Here is a 25,231-nt window from a genome sequence, read left to right on the forward strand (position 1 = left end):
GGCATTGGTCTGTTGGTTTCTATCAGTGTGTTCATTCTCATGGTGCCGAGCTGACACAACTGTTGTGTACTGGAGGTGACTCCTGATGATGGCTTTTCCTTTCCCCTTCCCTCCTTGATAATCTTCTCTCTCCTCATTGTTGATGGTAAACCTCAGTCACCTGGGTTAGCTACCTAGCAGCGCTAAGGAAGGAAACTCAAGTTAAGGCTCTGTCATATGAGCCTGGATGGGTGGACAGGGGCAGTATTCAACATGGTTATTTCCTGGGCACTTTCATCAGATGCTGAGTGATGGGTTGGGTTCAAGTTAGAAGAGACCGAGTCTCCTAATGTTTTCCTTGTGATTATCAAAGCTGGCACATGAGCTGAGTGAAAGGTATCGGTGACTTCAGCAAGAGAAGGTTTGGAGAGAATGGAATCCAACAGATCTCCATAGTTCAATAAGCATGTTGATGTTTGTTTGTCCTTCATACTTAGAATGCTTCTGGGTAAGGAAGGCACTAGTGAAGTAGACAAAGACCAGTCCACTGTGAGAGTGCTTATTATTAAGTGAACATTTTTAATTCATGCAGCTACTTCCTGAAGGGTAGTGCTAAATCTCTCTCCAGTGTTTTAAAATATGTTTTAAAATATCTGTGTTGAGTACTATATTCTCTCTTGCAAATGGGGACCTGTGGTGCTAATCCTTGCAAATGTGAACATCTCCTGGTAGTAGTCTAGATCAGATACTATGGGGCAGTTGAAGGGGATGGGATACTGGAGGACTTGTACGTATTGGAGAAAAGTTTTATAAAAATTTGAACTATTAACATTTATAACTATTATTTGTTTCCACGAAGGTTTTTTAAATTTGCAACTTTTATGAACATATATCCATATATCCCTACCAAAAAAAATATTTTTGAATCCAGAAATGACATTTTAGGGATATTTACCAAAATGAAAATTCCACGGAGGGGACAAAAAATAAAAACTGCATTTCCATTCGGAATTTGGATTCAATTTGAGAGTAGGAAGGAGGTGTTGGAAGAAAAATTCAAACCATTTGGAAGCCAGACTGTTGTCCTTGGCCTTTGGCGCCCTGAGCTTGGTGTTCGCTTCAGACCCTGAATCCAAGAGCCTCGTGGAGCTGATGCCGCAGTCAAGCAGGACTCAGTACACAGGAGGGTCTCCCTGTTAATAATAGAGGTGATCATTGCCCCTAAGGGAGACAGCGCTGCTGTTGGGTACCCAGTGTCTCTGTTCCGTTAGCCTTTAGTTGAGCTTGGCATTTTCTCTGCTCTGTGGGCGCCTCAGAATGCTTCCCCCAATCTTCTCCTTCCTGTTATGCAATGAGAGGCCAAGAGAAACACATTGTCCTCTCCTGCAGCTGCTGGATACCACTTCTGGGTAATGGAGAAAAGCCTCGCCATGGTTCCTAAATTCTCTAACAACCACATCATTTCTCAAAAGAGAGGAGAGAGCAAGTGAAATTGCCAAGGAATATGGGGGCGGTGACCTGCTGATCAGTGTTCCTCCCACCAAAGCTAAAGGAAACCAAGCTCGAGACTAAAACGCAAACATGAGGTGGAGACTAGGCTTTCCTGCCAGCCTGCCCTCCTCAGCTTTGATCTCATCACTTGACATTTCTGTCAATCACGCGTCATTCTTGCTCTCCCATCCTATGCCCTCTGCTGCTCTGCTTGCTGATGCTGACACCCCTAATTTATTCACAGCGCATGGAGCACACATGCTGCTTTCATCTCCTTGCTGACCCGCTGCCTTTCCTCTTGCCTGAGCTCTGCTATTTTGCCAGCATGAAAGCTCTTTGGAATGACAACTTCAGTTTCTCGTAGTAGATCCCACTGAAAACTAGGAATTTAGGGTCCCATTTCTTAGCACAGAGCTTGCTGTATTATCTGTGCTACTCATTAAGTTAGAGTTTTATTTATGGCCATATTTTTTAGGACCATATAGAGAGTCATTGTTTCCACTCTGTCTATAAACAGTAGGTGGTGTTTGCTGCTCCTCCACACAGCTTGTTTTTTCCAGGTGCAAGTGTTCCGCATTTCCACCTTTTGGCACCTTTGTTATTTAACACGCCAGCCATGCCAGGCAGGAAGAACTTGGCTCAATCAAGAACCAAATCAACCATCCAGCCTGTCAGTTATGCGTTTTCCCAGCAGGCAGCTTTACAAGCCAGCTGCCCAGCATTTTGACTCTCATTCTTTGACTGCCCCTTCTTCCTCGTTTTAAAGAACACAAGCTTTGCAGCACTGATTTTTGCCAGACTCCTGGTGGACATTCTTCCTAACTGTGCCAGAAGCAACTGATGCTTGGCAGAATATTGGTGTCCAGGGTACCTCAGTGTTACTTTTGGTTGGGGCCATACCAGGCAAGATCATAAAAACAACAATTATGTGTATTTCAAATTATTGGGTTATTCATTTGCAAGAAATTCTTATATTTTAATGAAGTGAGTTCTTTAACAAAAGATCTAGAGTAAAAATCAGTTACTGTCCAGGGACCTGAATTTACTTGTTTGGTTCAGTTCCTCCACGTGTCTTTCAAATTAAGGTTAGAGAAGTCCTGCTTCAGAGTCATCTGGGATATTCTTTTAAAGTACCACCTGAAGAAGAGTCTCAGGAATCATAAGTGTCAGCAGTCTTGCCCTGAAGATTCTTGGGCCAACTGTGTTTCTACATTCACACTTCCAGAACAAGCTTATTTGTGTTGCCTCTTGCGAGAAATCTCTGAGCATCATCAAAAGGATAGCTGATGTTGCCAGTGTGGCTCATACTTGAATTAATAATATTCTCCCTGTTAGAGGCTAGACTGTAAAAGATCTGTTGATCAGTGTCAATTAAACAGCCAGTATCTGGGCATTTGAGGGATGAAGGAAACAAACAGTGACCGTGAGTGTTTTTAGTTCTTTATCACTTTCGGCTGGTATTTCCTGGCGGGACTTCTGTGAAAGGATATTTGGCCTGTGATTTGGATTTCCTGCTTCTAAGTGGCAGTGGCTCCTTGCTCACATAGGAAGTGTTTCAGCGAGTGTTCTACTCAAGTAAATTTTTAACTCCCTAGTGGAAGCTTTCTATTAGATTTTTAAAATATCAACACCTTTCTATAACCTGATAATATTCTTCCTTTCTCTTGTGAGTGATCAACCTACTCCATCTCTTTCCTTCTGAATAATCTTTCTTTCTTGAAGTAAACCTCAGGCCAGCATGGCATCAGATGCAGAAGTCACTCTGCTCAGGACTGTGATTTTGCCTAGTAAGTCTTCTTGCACTGTGGTAGTGATTTTCCACAGCTGTCAGCCCTCCCAGGGATGCTCACTGTTCCTTAGAATAAACGGCCACCAAGAGACTGGTGGATGCTGAGAACATTGCCTTCCTGTGGTTGATTCCTTGGGCATCAGAAGGCACTTTCTTTACTCCATTCCTTTAAAACATAGTAATATCTTTGTCCTCTCCTCCCCAAGAGAATGTTTTCCATCTCTGAGTTTAAATTCTGGGTGCCTTGCGGTTTACATACATGGTTTTTGTTAGCAAAGTCCAGGCAAAAGTTGAACTCAAATGTTTTTGAATAGTTTCTGTGTATAATATTTTCAGAAAGACTGTCTATCCTTTTCCATACCAAAATAAATTTTTAAAAACCTTATGCAAGGTTTTATACATTTTAAACTTGTTTCACACTAACTCTTAACACAGACAGGCAAAGTCTCTTCCCCCAACATGTGTAAAATCTGGATGTATACATGTTTAAAATCTACATACGTATTGTGTCCTTGGTGGAAACTTGTCTCGTCATGCCCAGAGTTGAATGCTTTTTGGAAGAGAGCACTTACATGGTAAGTCAGTGTCAGATTTCAGAACTGTGTAATGATGGAAATAAGCTTGCTTGCCAGGAGTCTCAACTTTAGAAAGTTCTTGAGCCCAGATAGTTTCACCAACTGCAGTCATAATCTTTGCATTCCCAGTGGCCATTCCAGACCAACCCTTCCTGAGATAGTCAAGAACCTAATATGAAGTCCTTAAATTATTAAAATACAAGAATTAGGAGGGGACTTCTGACCCAGTGGTTAAAATTCTGTGCTTCTACTGTGTAGGGCTGATACCTGGTGGGGGAACTAGGATCCCTGCATGCCCCTTGGTATGGCCAAAAAATAAAAATTGGGAGGGGGTAGCCTAGTAGAGGAGAAGGCAATGGCAGCCCACTCCAGTACTCTTGCCTGGAAAATCCCATGGACGGAGGAGCCTGGGGTCCAGAAGAGTCGGACACGACTGAGCGACTTCACTTTCACTTTTCACTTTCTTGCACTGGAGAAGGAAATGGCAGCCCACTCCAGTATTCTTGCCTGGAGAATCCCAGGGACGGGAGCCTGGTGGGCTGCCGTCTACGGGGTCACACAGAGTTAGACACAACTGACGTGACTTAGCAGCAGCAGCAGCCTAGTAGAGTTAAGAGTCCCACACATTGGTGTAGAGATGAGAACCTTCTCTTCAGGAATATTGACACAGTATCGGATAGAGTTGAGTTTGGAGTTCCTGACTTGAATGCTATTCTCAGATGTGGTTATGGGGAAGCCTTTCAGCCTTTCTGACTTACAGACTATCATCTTTTTGTTAAAGAGTTAATGTTAGAGTTAAATGAGGTAATACTTACATAGAAGGTAGTGCAATACCTGATATGATTATATAGATAGGTAAGTAGATACATTTTAAATGTATATATGAATTCTGTTCTTGTTTCTCCATTTGCCCATATTAAGTTTTACCTAATTCCTGTGTATCTCAGTTGAGCCAACTCTAAAAGAGTTGTAAGTGTTAGTGTTAGTTGTAAGAGTTAATGTTAGTTGCTCAATCCAACCCTTTGTGACCCCATGGACTGTAGCCCGCCAGGCTCCTCTCCATGGGATTCTCCAGGCAAGAATACGGGAGTGGGTTACTGTTTTCTCCTCCAGGGGATCTTCCTAACCCAGGGATTGAACCCAAAGCCACCAGTGACTTTTGTAGAAACACAGAGACTGAGCAACAACCTCAGATTTAAATATTCACTGTTATAACTTTCCTCATTATATTCTATCAAACACTTTGCAGAAGTGACAAAGGTGGATGTAAAAGGCACTTAACTGCATAAATACTTAAACCTGGTTGAGACAAGATGTAGGCATTAGTTTGGTTAATGATTGGCTCTGCCTTTAAAGTATAAATACAATGCAAATAATTATGTATTATCAATGATAGAAAGGCAGTCCACAAATGAGCTCATGTCTGCTGTAGATGGATGAGATCATGTCTATGAAGCACTTAAAACTCCTGAAATACAAGCTGCATGTCCCATCTCTAGCCATCCTGATGCTCTCCCATGGAAAGTTGGTCTTATCCAATGCCTTCTGTACCCCATGGGGCCAGATTGACCTGGAACATTTTCTGGGAGAGAGAAGAATTTTCTGCCCTCAAGGGCTTGGGAAGTCTTCTCATCCACAGTCTTTGAGTAGGACTCCATTGAGCCTCATGGAATGAACCCAAGTTTCCTGCATTTCAAGCAGATTCTTTACTGTCTGAACCACCAGGAAAGATCCCCTGGAGCAGGGACTTGCTACTCACTCTGGTATTCTTGCCTGGAAAATGCCATGGACAGAGGAGCCTGGCAGGCTACAGTCCATGGAGTCACAAAGAGTCGGACATGACTGAACAACAAATACTTTCATTCTTTTCACATTGAGCCTCATAGGGAGATTTTATCAGTCCTGTTTGAGGCACTGTGGTGAAATGGAACAAACAGGTCATGTAGAAGCCAGACCACTGGGGACAGAGTCCAGCTCTGCCCATCACTAGCAGACATGGTGCCCATGGAGATGAGTTGGAGGTGTGGCCGAATTAGGTGAAAAAGCAAAGGGAAGTAAGGACAGAGGTCCTGCAAAGCCTATAACTTTAAAATTCAGCTTCAACTAGTGGAATTTTAAGCAGGAAGAAAGAATCCACCCAAAAAAATGGAAAAAAAAACTCTCCCATCTTGTTCATTCATTAAATACAAATTCAAGTTCTGGCTCTGTGCCGGGAACTGCTTGCTCTTGTAACCCCTCTTCAGGCCACACTCCAGCCTGGGCTGACCTTTTCCATCACAACATCGCTGAAAGGCCTTCTGGGTCCAGCAAGACATAAAACTCAAACTGCTCAATTTAGCATTGAATATCAACTTTTGTATTATTTCATAAAGTCTCAGGTATGGTAGATCTGTCTCTTCAAGTAGCTTAAAAGTTCTTTGAAGGTTAGAAACCGTGTCTTTCTTCTTTTATTCCCCACAGCAGGTGACACAGTTGTTGTTCAGTCACTAAGTTGTGTCCAACTCTTTGCGACCCCATGGACTATAGCACACCAGGCTTCCCTGTCCTTCACTATCTCCCAGAGTTTGCTCAAACTCATTTCCATTGAGTTGGAGCTGTCATCCAACCATTTCATCCTCTGTTGCCCTCTTCTCCTCTTGCCCTCAATCTTTCCCACCATCAGGGTCTTTTCCCGTGAGTTGGCTCTTCACATCAGGTGGCCAAAGTATTGGATTTTCAGTATCAGTTCTTCTAATGAATATTCTGGGTTGATTTCCTTTGGAATTGACGGGTTTGATCTCCTTGCCATCCAAAGGACTCTTAAGAACTTCTCCAGCACCACAATTTGAGAGCATCAATTCTTTGGTGCTCAGCCTTCTTTACGGTCCAACTCTAACATCTATGCTTGACTAATGGAAAAACCATAGCTTTGACTATATGGGTCTTTGTCAGCAAAGTGATGTCTCTTGTTTTTAATATGCTGTCTAGGTTGGTCATAGCATTTCTGCAGCATTTCATCTGCAGTGATTTTGAGGGGTTTTTTATTAAGAAAATAAAGTCTGTCACTGTTTCCATTTTTTCCCCATCTATTTGTCATGAAGTGATGGGACCAGATGCCGTGATCTTGGATTTTTGAATGTTGAGTTTTAAGCCAGCTTTTCACTCTCCTCTTTCACCTTCATCAAGAGGCTCTTTAATTCCTCTTAACTTTTTGCCATTAGGGTGGTGTCATCTGAGTATCTGAGGTTGTTATTTCTCCTGGCAATCTTGATTCCAACTTGTGAGTCTTCCAGCCTAGCATTTTGCCTGGTGTACCCAAACTCATGTCCATTGAATCGGTGACGCCATCCAACCATCTCATCCTCTGTCATCCCCTTCTCCTCCTGCTCTCAATCTTTCCCAGCATCAGGGTCTTTTCAAATGAGTCAGCTCTTCGCATGAGGTGGCCAAAGGATTGGAGTTTCAGCTTCAACATCAGTCCTTCCAATGAACACCCACAACTGATCCCCTTTAGGATGGACTGGTTGGATCTTCTTGCAGTCCAAGGGACTCCCAAGAGTCTTCAACACCACAGTTCAAAAGCATCAATTCTTCGGTGCTCAGCTTTCTTTATAGTCCAACTCTCACATCCATACATGATTACTGAGAAAACCATAGCCTTGACTAGATGGACCTTTGTTGGCAAAGTAATGTCTCTGGTTTTTAATATGCTGTCTGGGTTGCTCATAACTTTCCTTCCAAGGAGTAAGCGTCTTTGAATTTCATGGCTGCAATCATCATCTGCAGTGAATTTGGAGCCCCCCCAAAATAAATTCTGACACTGTTTGCATTGTTTCTTCATCTATTTGCCATGAAGTGATTGGACCAGATGCCATGATCTTAGTTTTCTGAATGTTGAGCTTTAAGCCAACTTTTTCACTCTCCTCTTTCACTTTAATCCAGAGGCTCTTTAGTTCTTCTTTGCTTTCTGCCATAAGGGTGGTGTCATCTGCATACCTGAGGTCATTGATATTTTTCCCAGCAATCTTGATTCCAGCTTGTGCTTCTTCCAGCCCAGCGTTTCTCATGATGTACTCTGCATATAAGTTAAGTAAGCAGGGTGACAATATACAGCCTTGATGTACTCCTTTTCCTATTTGGAACCAGTCTGTTGTTCAGTGTCCAGTTCTGACTGTTGCTTCCTGACCTGCATACAGGTTTCTCAAGAGGCAGGTCAGGTGGTCTGGTATTCCCATCTCTTTAAGAATTTTCCACAGTTTATTGTGATCCACACAGTCAAAGCATATTGTTAGGTTCTCTAAATACTGGCTGACCACCTTTTGGGAATGGGAAAGGAAAGGGAGGTTACTTGGGCTGATTTTGGCTGCTGGGCCTCCAGGAATTCTCCTTTTGTGGAGAACAGGTGTCATTCTCTCCAATTCCTCATGTTTTCCCAGATGAGCCTCCCTCTGCTGACACTCTCAGGGCTACCGCTTTATCATTTCAGAGCCTTTGTTCTCCCATCATCATTCTGTTGCCCAAATGGAGATCCAGGGACAATTTGCTAAATGTAATTGCTAGGTGTGTGGTACTTCTGACCCTTGGGATGGCTTGTTCTTCCTAAATTTTTTTTTTTGCCCTCTTTTGCCATCTGATAGAAACACTGACCATCTTCCACTCCTCTCCTATATCCAATTAGTCACCAGATCTTCCCTCTCTTAACTTCTGAAGATTTTTCAAATTCACTACTTTATCTCCATGTCTACCACCATTACCTTACTTCATATCATTGTTTTCTTATAAGCAGTTTATTGCAGCAACCTCCTAACTTGTTTCTCTGCCTTGGTTCTAGCCCCTTCACACTGGAACTGCAGTGACTTTTCAGAGATGCACATTTGATTCTATCACTTCCTTTAATGTCACCTATTGCCCTGAAGATGAAGTTCAAAATCCTTGGCAGGGGGACTCATGACCCTCAGTGTAATGCCTGCTTCTTCCCCAAACTCACTTCTCACCTTCTTTCCTTGCTCCTCTCCCCCACTTCAGCCCCACTCAGCTCTCACACACTTCCTCATCCCTCTGTGGGCCTTTTGAATCATACTTTAAAAACTGTCCATTTGTCTTCACCATACACCACCAGACCACACAGCCTTAAAAGGCAGGGATTATCCTTATACAAAAAAAGAACTTGGAAAATTATATACATGAACATATAAGTGAGTTATGGATGTTTGGACTTCACTGCCCTCTGTGGATAACATTTGACATTTATTTAGTACTTACTATGTGCCAGACTATGTAAGACTATGTTTAAGTTCTGTAAACATAAAAACTGAGTTTATTCTGAGGAGTAGGTACCATTAGATCTCTACTTTACAGACAAGGAAACTAAGGCACAAAGAGGCAAAGCTCCCCACCTAATATCATTCAGCTAATAAGTGGTTGAACACAGATAGGACCTCAGGAAGTCGTGTACTACAATGTTCGCTCTCAACCAATAACCCATTAATGTACTCACAGAGTGTATCGTTGAGTCTTGGCTGTGTGAGAGCCAGGTGGATCAACACTCAATGGGAGGAGGCCCATGACAATAAGAGAAGAAAGGTCCCTTGAATCTTAAGCCGGAGACATGGGGAGGGGGCTCAGCCGGGCAGATGTGTGCTCAGCGCAATGTGTCTGCAACCATAGGCACCATCTGTCACATGCTCTCAGATAGTCTAGGACACAGAGTCCATTCAAGAAGGCTTGAGTTGAGCACTTGCTGTTCTGTGTACTGGAAAAACCAAAAGTAGAACTAGATATATATTTTGCAAGATACCCACAATTTAGTGAAACAGACTGCACCTTGTGAAGAACTGTGTGCTGCTGCTGCTGAGGTACTTCAGTCGTGTCTGACTCTGTGCGACCCCATAGACGGCAGCCTGCCAGTCTCCCCCGTCCCTGGGACTCTTCAGGCAAGAATACTGGAGTGGGTTGCCATTTCCTTCTCCAATGCATGAAAGTGAAAAATGAAAGTGAAGTCACTCAGTCGTGTCCGACTCTTAGCGACCCCCTAGACTGCAGCCTACCAGGCTCCTCCATCAATGGGATTTTCCAGGCAAGAGTACTGGAGTGGGGTGCCATTGCCTTCTCCAGAAGAACTGTGTAAGCCACAGAAAACTGTAGTTAGCAATGCAATGGAGAGAGGACAGCCCCACTTCTGTTAACTAATTCTTCTCTTCATTTCCCTGAAGGCTTGCCTCATACCAACTAGTACCCTGGTGAGCGTACAATGTGGGGTTGCTAGGTAGAAAAATGCTACGTGAAGCCAATAATAGAAATGTTAAATTCCCACCAGCTTGGACTTAGTAAGCCCCAGAAAAATACTTGGAGTACCTAGATTAAGGGAACGTGGAGGGTCCATAGGCCTTTTCTTTTGCTCTTTTCTATGTAGTGGGGCTAAATGAATACCTAGTTCCTGGCTTAAACAGAGCCCTGGCATCTCAAGGTTTTCTGTAGGACATTTGGAAATGGTGCTTCTCTAGGCTGAGGTCCGGGCTGCGGAGAGTGATGAGGAGCTATTTCAGAACAGATGTCAACAGAGCCCTTCTCTCCATGCTGAGAATCATCAAACACACGCCCCACGCCTGCCAGGCAGTGACTGAGGCTCAGGCTCCAGAGCACGGAGACAATGAGCCGGCCTCCTGGGGGCTCTCCCGCTGCAAACAAATTAGCTCTGATGGATCAGTGGCCTCTGTTCATTCTCGGGAAACGTGGAGGTGGGATCGCAGGCCGGTGTGGAGTTTAATTAAGGATGGCAGCTGGCGGAGCAGGTCAGCTGGCTCTCTGCTCTGCACTTCGTGTCAAAAGTTGTTGGCTGCTTTTTGTTTTTCTCCACATATTCCCATGGCCCTCTTCCTTCCCTTGCGACTGCCCACGTGTTGTTCTCAGTGAGTGGTGTGTGACCTTATCTCTGAATATGGAGAGTCCAGGCAGGACCACAGGCTAGAGGTGGAAAAACCAAACTCTAAGGAAATGATGTAAACCAGTGGGAGACACAATGCTCCCATAGGAGATACTTCCTCTCCATGCTTACTGTCTCTCTGTAAATGTATCCATTGGTACCAGTAATTAAATTTCTGCCATCTTGGGACTTTTACCTATTTTTTAACTTTAAACTTTTTATTTTGTATTAGGGTATAGCCAATCTACCTTGGGACTTTTAATATCTGGGGGGAGGGGGGAGAAAAGTTTAATTGGAGCCTGCCTAGTGTCTGGTATCAGGTTGGAGGATGGTGGTGCTCGAGGAGAATTCCTATCTTTGTCCAAGCAAGCCAGACCAAGAGGGAAGAGAGCTGACTCAGAATCACACAGTCTTGTATAAGGACAGAATCTCTAGCACTTGGAGCTGTGAAAGTTTGTGTCTTAGAGACTGGACTACACAGGGTTCTTGTCGAAGTGAGCGTGAATGTCGGGGTTATTCAGTTGATTAGCCAAAACTGCACCCCTTAAAGTACCAACTACACCTGCTGACATTCCTGAATAGAAAAAATTCCAAATCACATGCTCTAGTGAAGTGAAGGAAGAAGGAAAAACACTCAAACTCTGGCTTTTTTGGCCTCTTATTCTGGGGACATGAGATCCAGATAGACCAAGAAGTTGTAGGGGAAAAAAAAAAAAAACCTCTGTAAAATCTTGTGAGATGGCATCCTCTTTGGGAAGACTAAGTCAGACAATATATGTTTATGGCATATGATCTTTATGGAAATGCTTTATCATATTATTGTCTGCCACTTGTAATGATGCGATATGTGCTCTAAAAACACTCCCTAAATGTGAAGCCTTGCCCTGCATCACCAGCTGTCTGCTTGCTCCAGTCCCATACAAATGAGTTAATTACCTGCAGCAGGAACAAACCTTGAAAACAAAGCAAGAAGTGTGTAAAATAAAGGCTGTTGTCTCCTGGTAGTACAATTTCTCCTTGGTTATATCATGTTCATAAAGAGAACTGGGCAGTTTCCTGTAATACCAGAATTCTAGGAAGTCTGGGTTTTTAGGAGTTCTGACTGCAGAAACCCTGAGTAGAAAAGTATTTAAGTGGCAAGTACTCAAAATGTGAAGTCGCCCGTGGGCCAGTAGCCTTTGGGATAGGATCACCTATACTTGGATCAACCTATACTTGGTTGTTTTTTAGTCGCTCAGTTGTTTCTGACTCTTTGTGACTTGTGGACTGTACCCCTCCAGGCTCATCTGTCCATGGGATGTTCTGGGCAGATTACTGGAGGGAGTTGCCATTTCCTTCTAGAGGGGATCTTCCCAATCCAGAGACTGAACCCAGTTCTCCACATGTTCTGCAGTGCAAGCAGATTCTTTACTGCTGAGCCACTGGGGAAGCCCACTCTTGGCTTAGGGGATGTTAAAACTTTACTAAAGGGAAGGAGCGAGGAAGTCTAACAAGAGGGACATCTTTTTTTTTTTTTTTAAGGGCATTGAGGTTGAGGAGGAGGAAGAAGGTACAAACACTTGGAAAGTGAAGAGAACTTAAAGATTGGTGATTCCATAATATTTATTTTATAAATGAAAATGATGAAAATCAGAGGGCTTGTCTCTGCTTTAGCAGCAGGTTTGCTTTAGCTTTTAAGTTAAAGGTCCATGAAAGCAACGTTACCTGTCTCTGAGTGTTAGACATAACTGTGCATGACTTCTGGCCCTCATTCCTGTTACTCTCATGGTGCCAATATCACAGGGGAAACAAAGGTTTGGTGTGAAAGGTGAATGTAAGCAGCAGTATTCCCAAGGAAAATGGTGCATCATGGAACTGGGTAGTGATTTTGTTTGCATGTCTTTGTATCTTTCCGAATACCAAGCACTGTGTCTTACCAAAATATGATACTTAAATATTTGCTGAATGAAAATATTCTAATTGTGGAAAAATCTGCAGTGTGTCATCAGCAGCAGGAATAGAGTTAAATGTATGGATTTGAATCCAGCTCATCTAAGTGTAAGCCATCACCTTGGACAGATGACCTACGTTCTCTGTGTCTTAATTTCCTTTGCTGTAAGCTGAAATACTAATAATATCTGTACATGAAATAGTTGTGTGGATTAAAGAAAATCACTTAAAGCAAAGCACTTAAAACAATATCTGGAGCCCATTATACAGAGTGAAGTAAGCCAGAAAGAAAAACACCAGTACAGTATACTAACGCATATATATGGAATTTAGAAAGATGGTAACGATAACCCTATATGCAAGACAGAAAAAGAGACACAGATGTATAGAACAGACTTTTGGACTCTATGGGAGAAGGCAAGGGTGGGATGATCTGAGAGAACAGCATCGAAACATGTATATTATCAAGTGTGAAACAGATCGCCAGTCCAGGTTGGATGCATGAGACAAGTGCTCGGGGCTGGTGCACTGGGATGACCCAGAGGGATGGGATGGGGAGGGAGGTGGGAAGGAGGTTCAGGATGGGGAACACATGTAAATCCATCGCTGATTCATGTCCATGTATGGCAAAAACCACTATAATATTGTAAAGTAATTAGCCTCCAACAAATAAAAATAATTGGGGAAAAAAAAATATCTGGCCTAGAAAAGCACTCAGTGAGCATTAGGTGTTACTACAGTCTACAGAGAAAGGCTATCTTTGTGTTTGAGAAATGTTTGAGAATATCATGGTATTACCTGAGCAATGATGTAGCATGATTGCTGTAGGGGTGATCAGTTCTTATAGTTCTGGACATTTCTTTGTTCAGAATTAAATGTATGTAGCTCCTTTTACACTGTGGTGTCCAAATTTTCTGAACAAGTAAATAGATTCCCTATTTTGGTCACTGTTGTTGAAAGCCACATTTTGGCCTTGTCTGCTTACAAATTATTATGGATGAGATCCCAGTGACTTTCTTCCTTTGGTCCCACCCAGACATCGGTGTCAATCAGCCTTCCCTGCTTCCGTAAGGCTGTATGTGTAGTGTTCTCCCCTGTTTGCCCCCAGCCCTCACTCAAGTTGATCCTGACATCTTGGTCACTGTTCCCTTGAGACTTTGGGATTTTCTTCTCTTCCTACTTTAGAATCCAGCTTGAAACTCATCTTAGCATGAACAAGAAAAATCTGCCTTTTGTACTCATCCATCCATCCATCAAATGTTACTTTGATTCATAGGCTCTTTGCCCTTGAGATGTTACTGCGTGACTGATCCCCAACTGACATGAGTGGGTATCCTCATTCTGGTTTTATTTCCACAGTATGTTCCTCCAGATCTCTGCGTCTGCAATTTTGTGCTGGAACAGTCCCTCTCTGTCAGAGCCCTGCAGGAAATGCTTGCCAACACAGGTGAAAATGGTGGCGAAGGGGTGAGTACCTGAATTATGTCCTGGGAAGGGAGGCATTGGGACACACCATAACCCAAAAGTACACACTTCATTTCATTCCTCCAGTTTTGAACTAGAAAAATGTGGATTTCCAGTTTCCTTGAATCCATCCTCATATTCCTCTTATTCAGCAGCCCTACTTCCTCTGGGTTAACCAGCTTCCACCAGAAAATAGACTAGATCACCTTAATGCTGCCTGAGCGGGGCATAGGTCATTGAACCCATAGTCCACCAGGATATATGGAGAGGCTGAAAGGGCCTTGGAAAGGGGAGGGGTGGTGTATCTGTTAGGCTGATTCTTTTTTCTTGGAAAAGTCTCAGCAGAGATTTATGACTGTGCCAATGAAACACAGCCAGGTTACAGCCATTTGGAGAGGATTTCCTATAGAATTCAGAGTCATTGACATGTACCCAGATCTTTACAGTTTCACTCAAGATGAGCAAATACAGTTTCTATTGTCAGTAAAATTGTTTCCCAGTCTTTAACTGAGGGATAATGGCTTCCCAAAGGTCTCCCAGGCAAAACATTGACCATAGACTTCAGAATAATTTTTGACCCTTTCCCTAATGACTCACCTAGTTATATTCATTTATCATTTCAAATATTCTAATTCTATGAACTGAATATCTCACATGCAGATACCACTCTCCCACGCCCCTTAGATACTATATTAGGTGACTATCCTTTATCTTCTGGGTTATTACATCAGACTCATCACTCTGATTCCTTCTGTGCTTACCTCACCTACTATTTTATTTTCCCTAAGCTGACATAATGCTGTTTACAAAATATAGACCTAATCATTACACTTTACCATTTAAAAATTGTCTTTCTGCCCATTACCATGAATGAAACCCCATATTCCTTAACTGGGCATAAAGAACTTCAGGATTTGGTGTGTCCTGCTCACCTTGCCTGTCCTGTTTCTCCCCACATCTTCCCAAACACTCAGTGACCCAACCACATTGAATTCTTTTCACTTCCTCAAACATAACCATTCTCTTTGCCTCAGATCATATGTGTCAGCTCTTCCCTCCATTTAGAACAACTTTCTCCTCCTCTCTCTCTTCCCTTATATGACCTTTACTTCTCTTTCAAGGAACAAGTCTAAATATTAGGTCAACAGAGAAGCCTATAAGTTGACCCTGAAAGTCTAGGATGGGTGCCCTTGCTTGAGCAACACTCAGGGAAGAGTTCTTACTACTGTGTACTATAATTGCAAGTGTAATTCTTTACACTCTGTAGTGTGTGTAGGTAGGGATGTTTACAGTATCTAGCACAGTTTATTATTTGACTTGAATGAACTCATATATAATGAAGTGTCTCATTGGTGGTAGAAGAGACAATGTCTGTAGCCCCAAGAGAACCAATATTTACATTTAGGTCATCTTTCAGCTCTTAATGTGATCTTACATAAATCTTTTAATCTCTTGGGACCATAGTGTTCTCATCTATAAAATTAGGAAGTGTAATTAATTAATTTGCTAGGGTCCTTAACACCAACATTTGTGAATCTTCACTGTTTTGGTTTAGAATAATATGCTTTCATCAACCACCTGAAAATAGCTTTGTTTTGTTCCTTAGAGCATTAACACAGGTGAGATTTTGTTCTTTTGCAGTTTATCTCCCCCTGACATTGACCTCAGTACCCCCAACCTTTCTCCCTTAGGCACACACCCTCAAACATTTCAACTCAGTGAAATAAATTACTTTTTAATTGCTCACTTTTCCTCCAAGATAATTAACTCATGATTTATAGGCATCTTTGGTGAGGAAGACCTGGTTGATTTGGAATATCACCACTTTCAGTGTCAACCAAGATCAGCTAGACCCTGCCAACATATGGCCCCAGGATACAAATTGGGAAGATAGAAGCTATGCTAACTGGATAATTATCTCATGGGCATTCTCTTATCTTGTTTGTTCACAAATTGCATTTCAAAGGACTTCTTTGTCTTTACCATCTAATTTGTGTAGTTCAGGGAATCCTGCAAAGTTAAAGTCAACTGAAAAGTTCTGGTTATAATCCTTGCTCTTCTTTGTTGCCAGGAACTTTAATAATAGTCTTGTCCTGGTTTGTCATTTGAAAAAGAATAAATAATTCATTTTCCATATAGAATAGAAAGATTTTAATAAGATTGAATGCATAGTTTTGAATTATATATCTAATACCTATAATTACCATCCATGTTCTAGCAGAAGTTTACTCCATGTAGTTATATATTTCAGGGACGATCTTTAATTTACAATATTTAAAGACCAATAGGTTAAGTCTTATTGGAGGATCCAGTCTCTTTGAAAACTCCAGTCTAAAATAAGCAATCCATGACATTTTTATGGTTAAGTAGTCATTGGATAACAATCACTGTATTGAGTCAGACTCTAGAATTTCCCATATGCTGTATTGCCATTTTGTGCTATTTTACCAAAGAAAAGAGCAATTTAATAGTTACTTCCCATCCTGATATATTACTTCTATTGTAATTAATAACTGGAGATCTTAGTACTAGAAGGAAGAGACTTGGAAAGAGAGCTGGAGCACAGATAAGAGAGGGTGCTGCCTTAAAAGATTTAGATTTTATTATTTGCTGGTGGCTCCACTAGTTACCCAAATAGCAGCTTCAGTTGCTAGAACCCTCTTGGAACTCTCTCACCATTCCATCTGGGCTCTCAATCTTTATTATGAGGAATAATATTTTTCATATAACCTCTTGAGTCTGAATGTTTTGCTCTTCCGAAGTGATTGCTGTGTGCACTTACTATTAGTACTTAATTTGATTTGAAATGATAATATTCAGCAGGGGAGAAAAAGAAAAAAAGAAGAAAAATCAAGAAGGAAGTGAGTTAACACAACAGACCATAATGATTCTCTGGGGAGCCCAGGGATGTTTGAGTGGGTTGACACCTCCTCTGCATGCCAGTCCATTCTGTTTGGAAAGAGACATTTACTGCTTTTAAATGGATATTACTTACGCTAATGATCATTACTACCACCAGACGGGATGCTTTGAAGAGTGTCATTTTTCCTCCTGGGCATAAATTGGTCTTTGTGTGTCTGTTCACTGCTGCATAGCTGTTGGACTTTTTTAAAAATGATATTGGTTATTTGTTTATTCCTATGATGAGCATACAGAAGTCTTTTTGCAGGGATTGGTGGTTCTGCAGCAATTCCTTTCAGTAACAAAGAAAACAGAGGTGTCCACCTTGGTTTAACAACAGAGGGTTTATTATTGAAACATCCTTAGCTATAGCAAGTAGCACCTGGGACTCAGTTTTATGTTGAAAAGGAAACTGAATTGTGAGAAGGCCCCAGGGGGCAGAGGATGTCAGTGCCCCTCAGAGCCCACCCTTGTAAGCTCATCCTCGGGTCACTTTACTTCTGTTTAAATCCTGTCTGATGTTATTCTGGGGAATATTACCAAGAGATGGATGCTTGGCATGGTGGCCAATTAAATAGTTGGACTTTGATGTAAAATCCCTGCATACAAATATAATATATTTTTACCTTAATGGAACCTACAGTGTATGAGGTCCCCAGCCACCTTCAGCAGGACAGGGAACTAAAAAAGATGTCAGCATCTCCCTCTCAGTCCTCAGTCTTCATCATCCTATAGCAATGACTCTGAACACAAAACTAGCAGCATGTGCAGTGAGAGATGCTCCATCTTTGGAGTCAGGTAGACGTAAACGTGTTTTCAGTCCAGGCTGTACAGGAACAAGTGACTTCTAGGACAAATGGCTTCCCCTTTCTGTACCTGACTTTTCACACCTTCAAAATGCAACCTCCCTCATAGGATCAGGTGAGAATTACAGAAGTGTTGGCAAGTGCCGATGGGTGTGGAAGTGAATATTGGTTCCTCTTTTCATCTCTGGTCTGCTTCCTCCTGTCACAGATCCTTCAGGCATATTCAAATGCCTCAAAGGAAGGAGATTCCCATGCTATATGACCAGCTGCCTGTTAAATCGAGGGCCATATAACTACAAATGAGTTTTGACATGAATGAATATAATGCTTCTAAAAGTAAAAGACCTTGATTAACACAGTTACCAGCTGCACTCCTGATAAGGGCTCCAGTTTTCTCTAAAAGTTGACTTAATCACTGTCAGACTTTTACTACTTAAAAAAAGGGAGATGCAATATATGTAAAAAGAATGAATGTTATGGTTGTATAAGATCATCCTTGACTTCAGATTCTAAAATCTCTAGAATGCAAATACACAATCAGCCTTTTAAACTTGATTGGGAGATGTGACCTGGAAAGACACTGTTTCTGTAAGAACCTCTATCACAGATACACTCACTATGAGGGGGTCTTTTAATTCCCTGTATTACTTATGAGGGAAATCAACACTGAATATTCATTGGAAGGACTGAGGCTGAAACTGAAGCTCCAATACTTTGGCCACCTGATGCAAAGAGCTGACTCATTGGAAAAGACCCTGATGCTGGGAAAGATTGAGGGAAGGAGGAGAGGGGCCAACAAGGGTGAGATGGTTGGTTGGCATCCTTGACTGAATGGATGCGAGTTTGAGCAAACTCCAGGAGTTAGTGAAGGACAGGGAAGCTGGTGTGCTGCAGTTCATGGGATTGCAAAGAGTCAGATACAACTTAGCAACTGAGCGACACTTAATTATGAGATGGTCCCTTTAGCACTAAGCTTCAGACTCCTTTCACTTGCCCCTGTCTTTGAGCAGGGAGTACTACACACAGCACAGTTGCTCAAGAAATGCACACGTGTGGTGGTACATTTGTCATGCTCAGGAATGATATGTACATGTTTTCTGAGAAGCTAGAGGTTGCCTCCTGGCATTGTGTGACCTTGTAAACAGCCAAGGAGGCATAATCTTACATATTGTTGTGTGCACGTAGATTTTATTTAAAGTATGTGTCGTGAGATACTTACCTTGTAGCCAAGTTCAAAGCATTTATCCTTCTTATAAAGTCACAGAAAATTTAGTCACAGGAAGGTGACAGCATCATTAAAAAAAGAATCTGCTAAAGATGCACCTCCCTTGATGTGGTTAGGTAATGAACAAATCAAAACAGATGCTGAGGAGGGCGATTAGAAGCCTGTTTCTAAAGTTTGAATTCTGGCTGTGCCGAGATTCAAGAGATCTTGTGGGAACTTCTGGAATGAAGAAGGCCAATCAGAGCCTTACCTCTTTATTCCTGGGCCCTGAGACTCTCCTATCATCTATATGTTACAGAAGAGAAGGGACAACCCCCATCAACCAGAGGTAGTGTCTCAGTTTTCCGAGGTTTTTGTCTTCCCTCCGTAATTGTCAGAAAACAGCCAGAGTGAGAACTTACTTTGGTGTGTGTGGGGAAGGGAACAAGACTGATGGAGGAACTATGTAGACAATTCTAAATAAACTTCATCCCCATTGTCATTATTTAAAAGAAAGAAATCATTTGATGAGTCAAATCTAACAGGAGGTGTTAGTTGCACCTTTAAAATAGGACACATCAGATTTCCTTTGGAGAAATAGTACAAAGACACCTCTGCCTATTTGGGGATGTCAGTCCCAGGACTTGCCCATGTATGCCTTATAGCTGGGGTAGTCCGAATGTGCCAGAATCACCACGTTAGGTTTCCAAGTCTGGACTTGCTTTGAACTAGGTGGTAAGAAGCCACTGTGTCAAGCTCTCCAAGTACCTCCTCGGTGCTCCCACTCAGGACCTCCCCTCTCCAGCGCCAGCGCCTGTCAGCTTGTTTATCCCGGGGATGCTACCCATGCCTGCCTACCCGCTGCCTAACTGGGGAGATCCAGATACCACAGTATTAAATTCTTGACTTGTTTAACTTCATCCTGCTTTTTATTTTGAAAGGGAGAAAAATAACATGCTGATTTGGGATGCTTCCACTCCTTTTTTTAACCTATGGCTGGTCATCCACACCCACTATAAAAAAAAATACTACTTTTATATTAACAGAATCACTAAACCTGTTTGGTGAAATCGCTCTTATATAAAAAGAGCTTGAGTTTATATACTAAAACAGCCTCTTTACAGTTTGCTCCATGTTAGTGTTCGCTTACATTTGCTAATGGCAGCCTGTTTTGGTGACAAAGCTGTCAGGTGATTTAGTCTTAGAACTGCCACCTACTGGAATTTTGCACATTAAGTCGCTTCAGTCTTGTGCAACTCTGCGACCTATGGACTGTAACCTGCCAGGCCACTCTGTCCGTGGGATTCTCCAGGCAAGAATACTGGAGTGGGTTGTCATGCCCTCCTTCAGGGATGTTCCCTACCCAGGGATCAAACCTGTGTCTCTTATGCCTCTTGCATCGGTAGGCAGATGCTTTACCACCAGCTCCACCTGGGAAGCCCCCAGTGACAATAGCCCATCACTAATTAGTTGTGGAAACTAACTTGCTTGTATTAGTCATTATTCTAGAGACCCTGGCTCCCATAATATTAGGTAGATGGATAAATGGTTTTATTCTCTTTCTGCCTTGGTGTGAGCAGAGAGAATTTTTCAAATTCCATCCATAATAGCAACCCTAAAGCTCTAAGTGATGACAACATGGTCTTAATTTTTTTTTGAGACATGAATAGCCTATAAATCTTCTTATGGAAGACTATAAGAGGTATTCTGTAGTCTTGACAGGATTTCTTTCTTCAAGAGCCAAATATTATTTTCAGAAATTATACAATAATGAAAGATCTCCAAACTAAGGTTTTTAATGTATTTTTTTCACAGACCAAATTGTCATCAAACTATGTCCCTTCTCTTCTTTCTTTCCCCTCCTTACTGTTCTCTCATTATGCTATTTTATGCTGATATAATGGATTTAAATGTTTCTCTGATAAAATAATACTAATGAAAATGTGTGCAAGTAACATGCTGTTGAGCTGGCCTTTCGATAACGTGATATCATTAAAATTTGCCATCTGGAAGACCTTACTTCATGGTAAGAAAACTCCTCTTTGGTAAAAGAAAAAGTCTAATTGGTTGCTTGCAATATTTCTAAGAAAAAGAAATTCCAAATTTTCTGACGTAGGTACTGACCATTTTCCTTGGGTGGATTTTCTTGCATAAATGTAATTACAAAAAAATAAAAAGATTTACAAAGTTACAAAATTTACAAAGTTACAAAAGATTTAAAAAATTACAAAAAAAAATTTGCAGACAAATTTAGGCTACAGCATGTAGCATGTTTGCCAGTTTCTTGATGACATCAACACGGTACTGGAAAAGTAAAAACAAACTTTTACATCTAATGCCGCTGCTTACTCCTAGCTAAAATCACAAAATATTCACCAGGTAGGAATTTTATTCCCATTGGGGTTTTTGCTCTTCTAAGTATCAGCAGATTCCTCAGATGACTTGAACTCTTTCAGCACGACTGGTCCACACTCAAATATACATTGACTGTTTTGTGTTTGATTTTGCTAGCTCAGTGACCTCTTGGAATGGGTGTTATTCACTCCTTTATTGTATGTGTACTTTGCATGGACAGCTGACTCTAGCTGTATTTGGAATAAGCTAGGCTTTTCACTTGTGAGTGTTCAAGCCCGTTTCCATCCTCTGTGCCTCTGCAATTGAAAAAAGCACCACCACATCACACACCTCAGTCTGGTGGAATTAGAGGTGCTTGCACACTTAGAAATTTGTTGCTAAGAAACTTGTTAAACTGCTGCTCTGAAATTCAAAGGATGGCTTGCCTGTGGACTCATTTTTTCCTTTTCCTTCAAGATATTGAAAATTGTTTCTAAAGTCTTTTCCCCTCTGACTGTGGTCTAGATGGCCTGTGGGCACAGGTTTCAAGTCGGTAAGGTGACAGAAGTGTGCAGCCTTGCATTCCTCCAAGCTTCTCGGTGCTTCAGACTCACCTAGTCTATTACGCAAGTCCAGCTCTGCTCCTCTGGAAAGATGGAACTCATAATAAAAATGGAAAAAGCTAGTTGGATATTTCCCATTTTTTGTGCAGCATCCCCAGAGTGAACCAGCAGAAGAATCAAATGTTAATTTCAACAGTTAAGAATAACCATTAAAGTTAACTAGCTTTTTACATTTATTCATATCCTGAGTAGAAGCATTTTAATGTAAAGAGGCCACAGAATTAATTTTTAAAGCTCCAGACTCTATCAAATCTACTACTTTCTGAATATAATGTTTCAGCTTTATTGGAATAGCCTTTTCTTCAGTGGATTTTTTTCTTTTTTCATTCTGAAGTCAGTACCTCCTGCTTAGAATAAATATGCCTGTGTCATCTTGGGGTTATTTTGCTAATGTGATAACATATAGCTTGGTTGATGTTACATAAACCCTGAAACTCCTCTCATTGTTGCTGTGGACATCCAAATGCTCTGTGAGTATAGTCATGTCCTAATGACCTAAGCTGTCTTAGAAAGCTTGAGCTTCTTCCCCAGGGCTGGACTAGAGGTAGTTTTCAGTGGTTGAGTATGTTTGTGTGTGTGTGTGCTCTTTACATTTTAATTGCAAAAAATTAAACATCTTCATTAAAATTTCTTAGAGGAGTGAGGAGGGATTGGAGTACTTAAACTTTCTCTGGAACATACTAAGAGGTAAATAGTTGTATTCTTACATGAGATATTTTGAAGAGAAATTTGCTGAACTTTAAAAAGAAATAACTAGTTGAAGGGGCAGAGATGAATTTCAGCTACATTTTTAGGAATTTGATTTAATCCTAAATTGTTGAGTAGTTGAATTAGGGGAAATCTTTCAAGAGACTTGCTTACCTTTTAAAAATGAAGCACATTTGGAAATTCAAGAGATCCTGGGAGAATCGAAACCTTTCAGGTGATTTATTAGACTTCCCTTTGATTGTGAAATTTACTTTCATGACTACCAGGGTTTAAATATTTTTGTAGGGAAAATTGAATGAACTAGAAGAAAAGACCTCTTATTTATTTTCATTTCATGAAAGTTTAAGGTAAGCACCTATTTGGAAATTCTAGTAAGGAAAAATTAACTTGGTACCAGAGAAACCCTGATCTCAACTGGTGCTTTAATCCTCACTGGAGTAAAAACTGTGTAGCCATGTCCCAATGTTATGATTACTAATATTTGGTTTTTAAATGGAAGGATCTGGAATGACTAAATGGAATCAATGGAAAGAAAGCAAGAATAAGAACAAGGTTTCGGGAGTTTGGGGGATAAAAGTATTCCTGCTTTGTAGAAGAAGAGGAGGAAAGCTAAAGGAAGGATGTATCTTTTTACCTGGCATCTCCTGTAGCGGAGACTTAGGCTGGTACTGAGAGGGAGAAAGGAGCGGCTGAGCCTTGTTCCTCAGTCCGGAGATGTTGCTTTGATGGAAGGGAGGAAAGTGCAGGACTAGAAGGGGCTGGGCATTCTGGCCCAGGCATTGCAGCTCTCTGGGCCTTGTTCTGCCCCTTTGCAAAACGGGGCTTCTGAACTACATTATTGACTCCCGAGCATCTTTGGACTCTCTTCCAAGACAAATGTCTATCCATGAGGAAGAATTTGCGAGTCATCAGGGAAATTTAGAAGTAAAGAAAATATATGAATTGTTTCGTTAAGCCAAGTTTATAAATGGAAAGGCCTGCCTTTCTTATTTTCTGTGATTATGGCCTTTTTAAACAACGTTTTACTTTTTATAACATTTTAACTGTTATACTCCATTTACAGCTACAATAGAAAACATTGGCTATATTCCCCATATTGTACCACACATCCTACACCCAGTAGTTTGTACCTCCCACCCAAATGGTAACCACTAGTTTGTTCTCTGTTTCTGTGAATCTGCCTCTTTTTTGTTATATTCACTAGTTAGTTGTGTTCTTTAGATTCTATGTATAAGTGCTATCATACAGTATTTCTCTTTATCTGACATAATTCATTTAGCATAATGATTATGTCCTTCTTAGTATTTTATAACATAATTGTAATAAAGCTAGTGTTATTTTCTTTTTGAAAATTGTAGTGATAGTAGATCATAGCTTTCTTTTTTTAATGCAGAATGTATTGGGCCAAATATAAGATTGGCAACCATGGATGATCCGTTTTGGTCCTATTGTTGAAATTGCACCAGTTCTTGAACTTGTGAACCCCTCAGGCCTGTTTTCATGTACAGCTTGTGGACTTTATGTTCTAAGTAATTCCAGCCAAACACCAGAGATGTGTTTTAGCTCATTTCCAAAAAATGTTTTGATGAAACCCAGGTAGTCAATGCCCTTGTTGGTAGTAGGTACTCACATCTTCCTTGGTGGCTTACTCTGGGTCTTAGCTCCATGATGGAGGGAAGGGGGCTCTGAGTTCCCAGGCACCAGTTGTATCTCCCATGTTTTTGGTATGGAGAGACAAGTGAAGACAGCACATTGTTAAGAATCACCTGCTACCATTAGTGATGTGGAGCTAGAGGTTGGGTTCCCTGCCTGCATTTCTCTGCTGCTCATCTACTTTTATAAGGTGGAGGGCAGTGAGCAGGAGAACCAAGATGTTTCTCCTGAGAATGAATTCAGAACTGTGTCTGGGTCAATGTGGCCAGCCCTATGCAGGCTTCTGCAAAGAACAGCCTTTGGGAATTTGCTTGAGGAGGTGTTTCCTCTTCCTGAGCCCCCTGAGTTCTGCTCTCTGGGTGGGGCTGGGTAGTGATGAAAACTTATGGCTTGATCACTCCCGAAAAATACCTGTTTTCATGTCTCTGGTGAAATATTAGAAAGGTAAGATGAATGCATGACTTTTTTTTTTTCTTTAAACTATGTGTTTATCTTTAAATAGTTGTCCCTTTTCTGAAGCTTATGACTTGGTGTTAGAAGGTTCAAAATTATAGCTGGAGTACAAAAATCTCTAGATTTTATCTTATTAGTGGATACAGGTGACTGAATTATCATTCGTGAGGCACCTTTAGTCAGTCAAGCAGGTGGAGCTATCCGTGGTGCTGATTCTGTAAGTAAATGCAGCTCGCCTCGTGTTCATTCAATTCAGGACACAGCTCCAGGGGCAAGAGGACCAGGCATTTTGCCCCAATAATTTGTAGGACTGTTTCCCCATGTTACAACCCCAGCAACTTTACCTTATACCCTACCCTAGTGGGGATATTTCCATGTCATCTTGCTAAAGGGACTGTTGGGAAACCCTGATCCAATTTTA

At 41.4% G+C, this 25,231-nt stretch overlaps 1 protein-coding gene across 1 annotated transcript in view; it reads left to right on the forward strand.

Moving 5' to 3' along the window:
• Positions 1-25,231, forward strand: part of RYR3 (ryanodine receptor 3) — a 379,117-nt gene that overhangs the window by 12,066 nt on the left and 341,820 nt on the right. The window contains exon 2 of the mRNA XM_061158246.1: positions 14,024-14,131. Coding sequence (XP_061014229.1) covers positions 14,024-14,131 — 108 coding nt within the window. The remainder of the gene's footprint in view (positions 1-14,023; positions 14,132-25,231) is intronic.

This window comes from Dama dama, chromosome 12 (genome assembly GCF_033118175.1).
Source record: "Dama dama isolate Ldn47 chromosome 12, ASM3311817v1, whole genome shotgun sequence".
Lineage (NCBI taxonomy): Eukaryota > Metazoa > Chordata > Mammalia > Artiodactyla > Cervidae > Dama > Dama dama.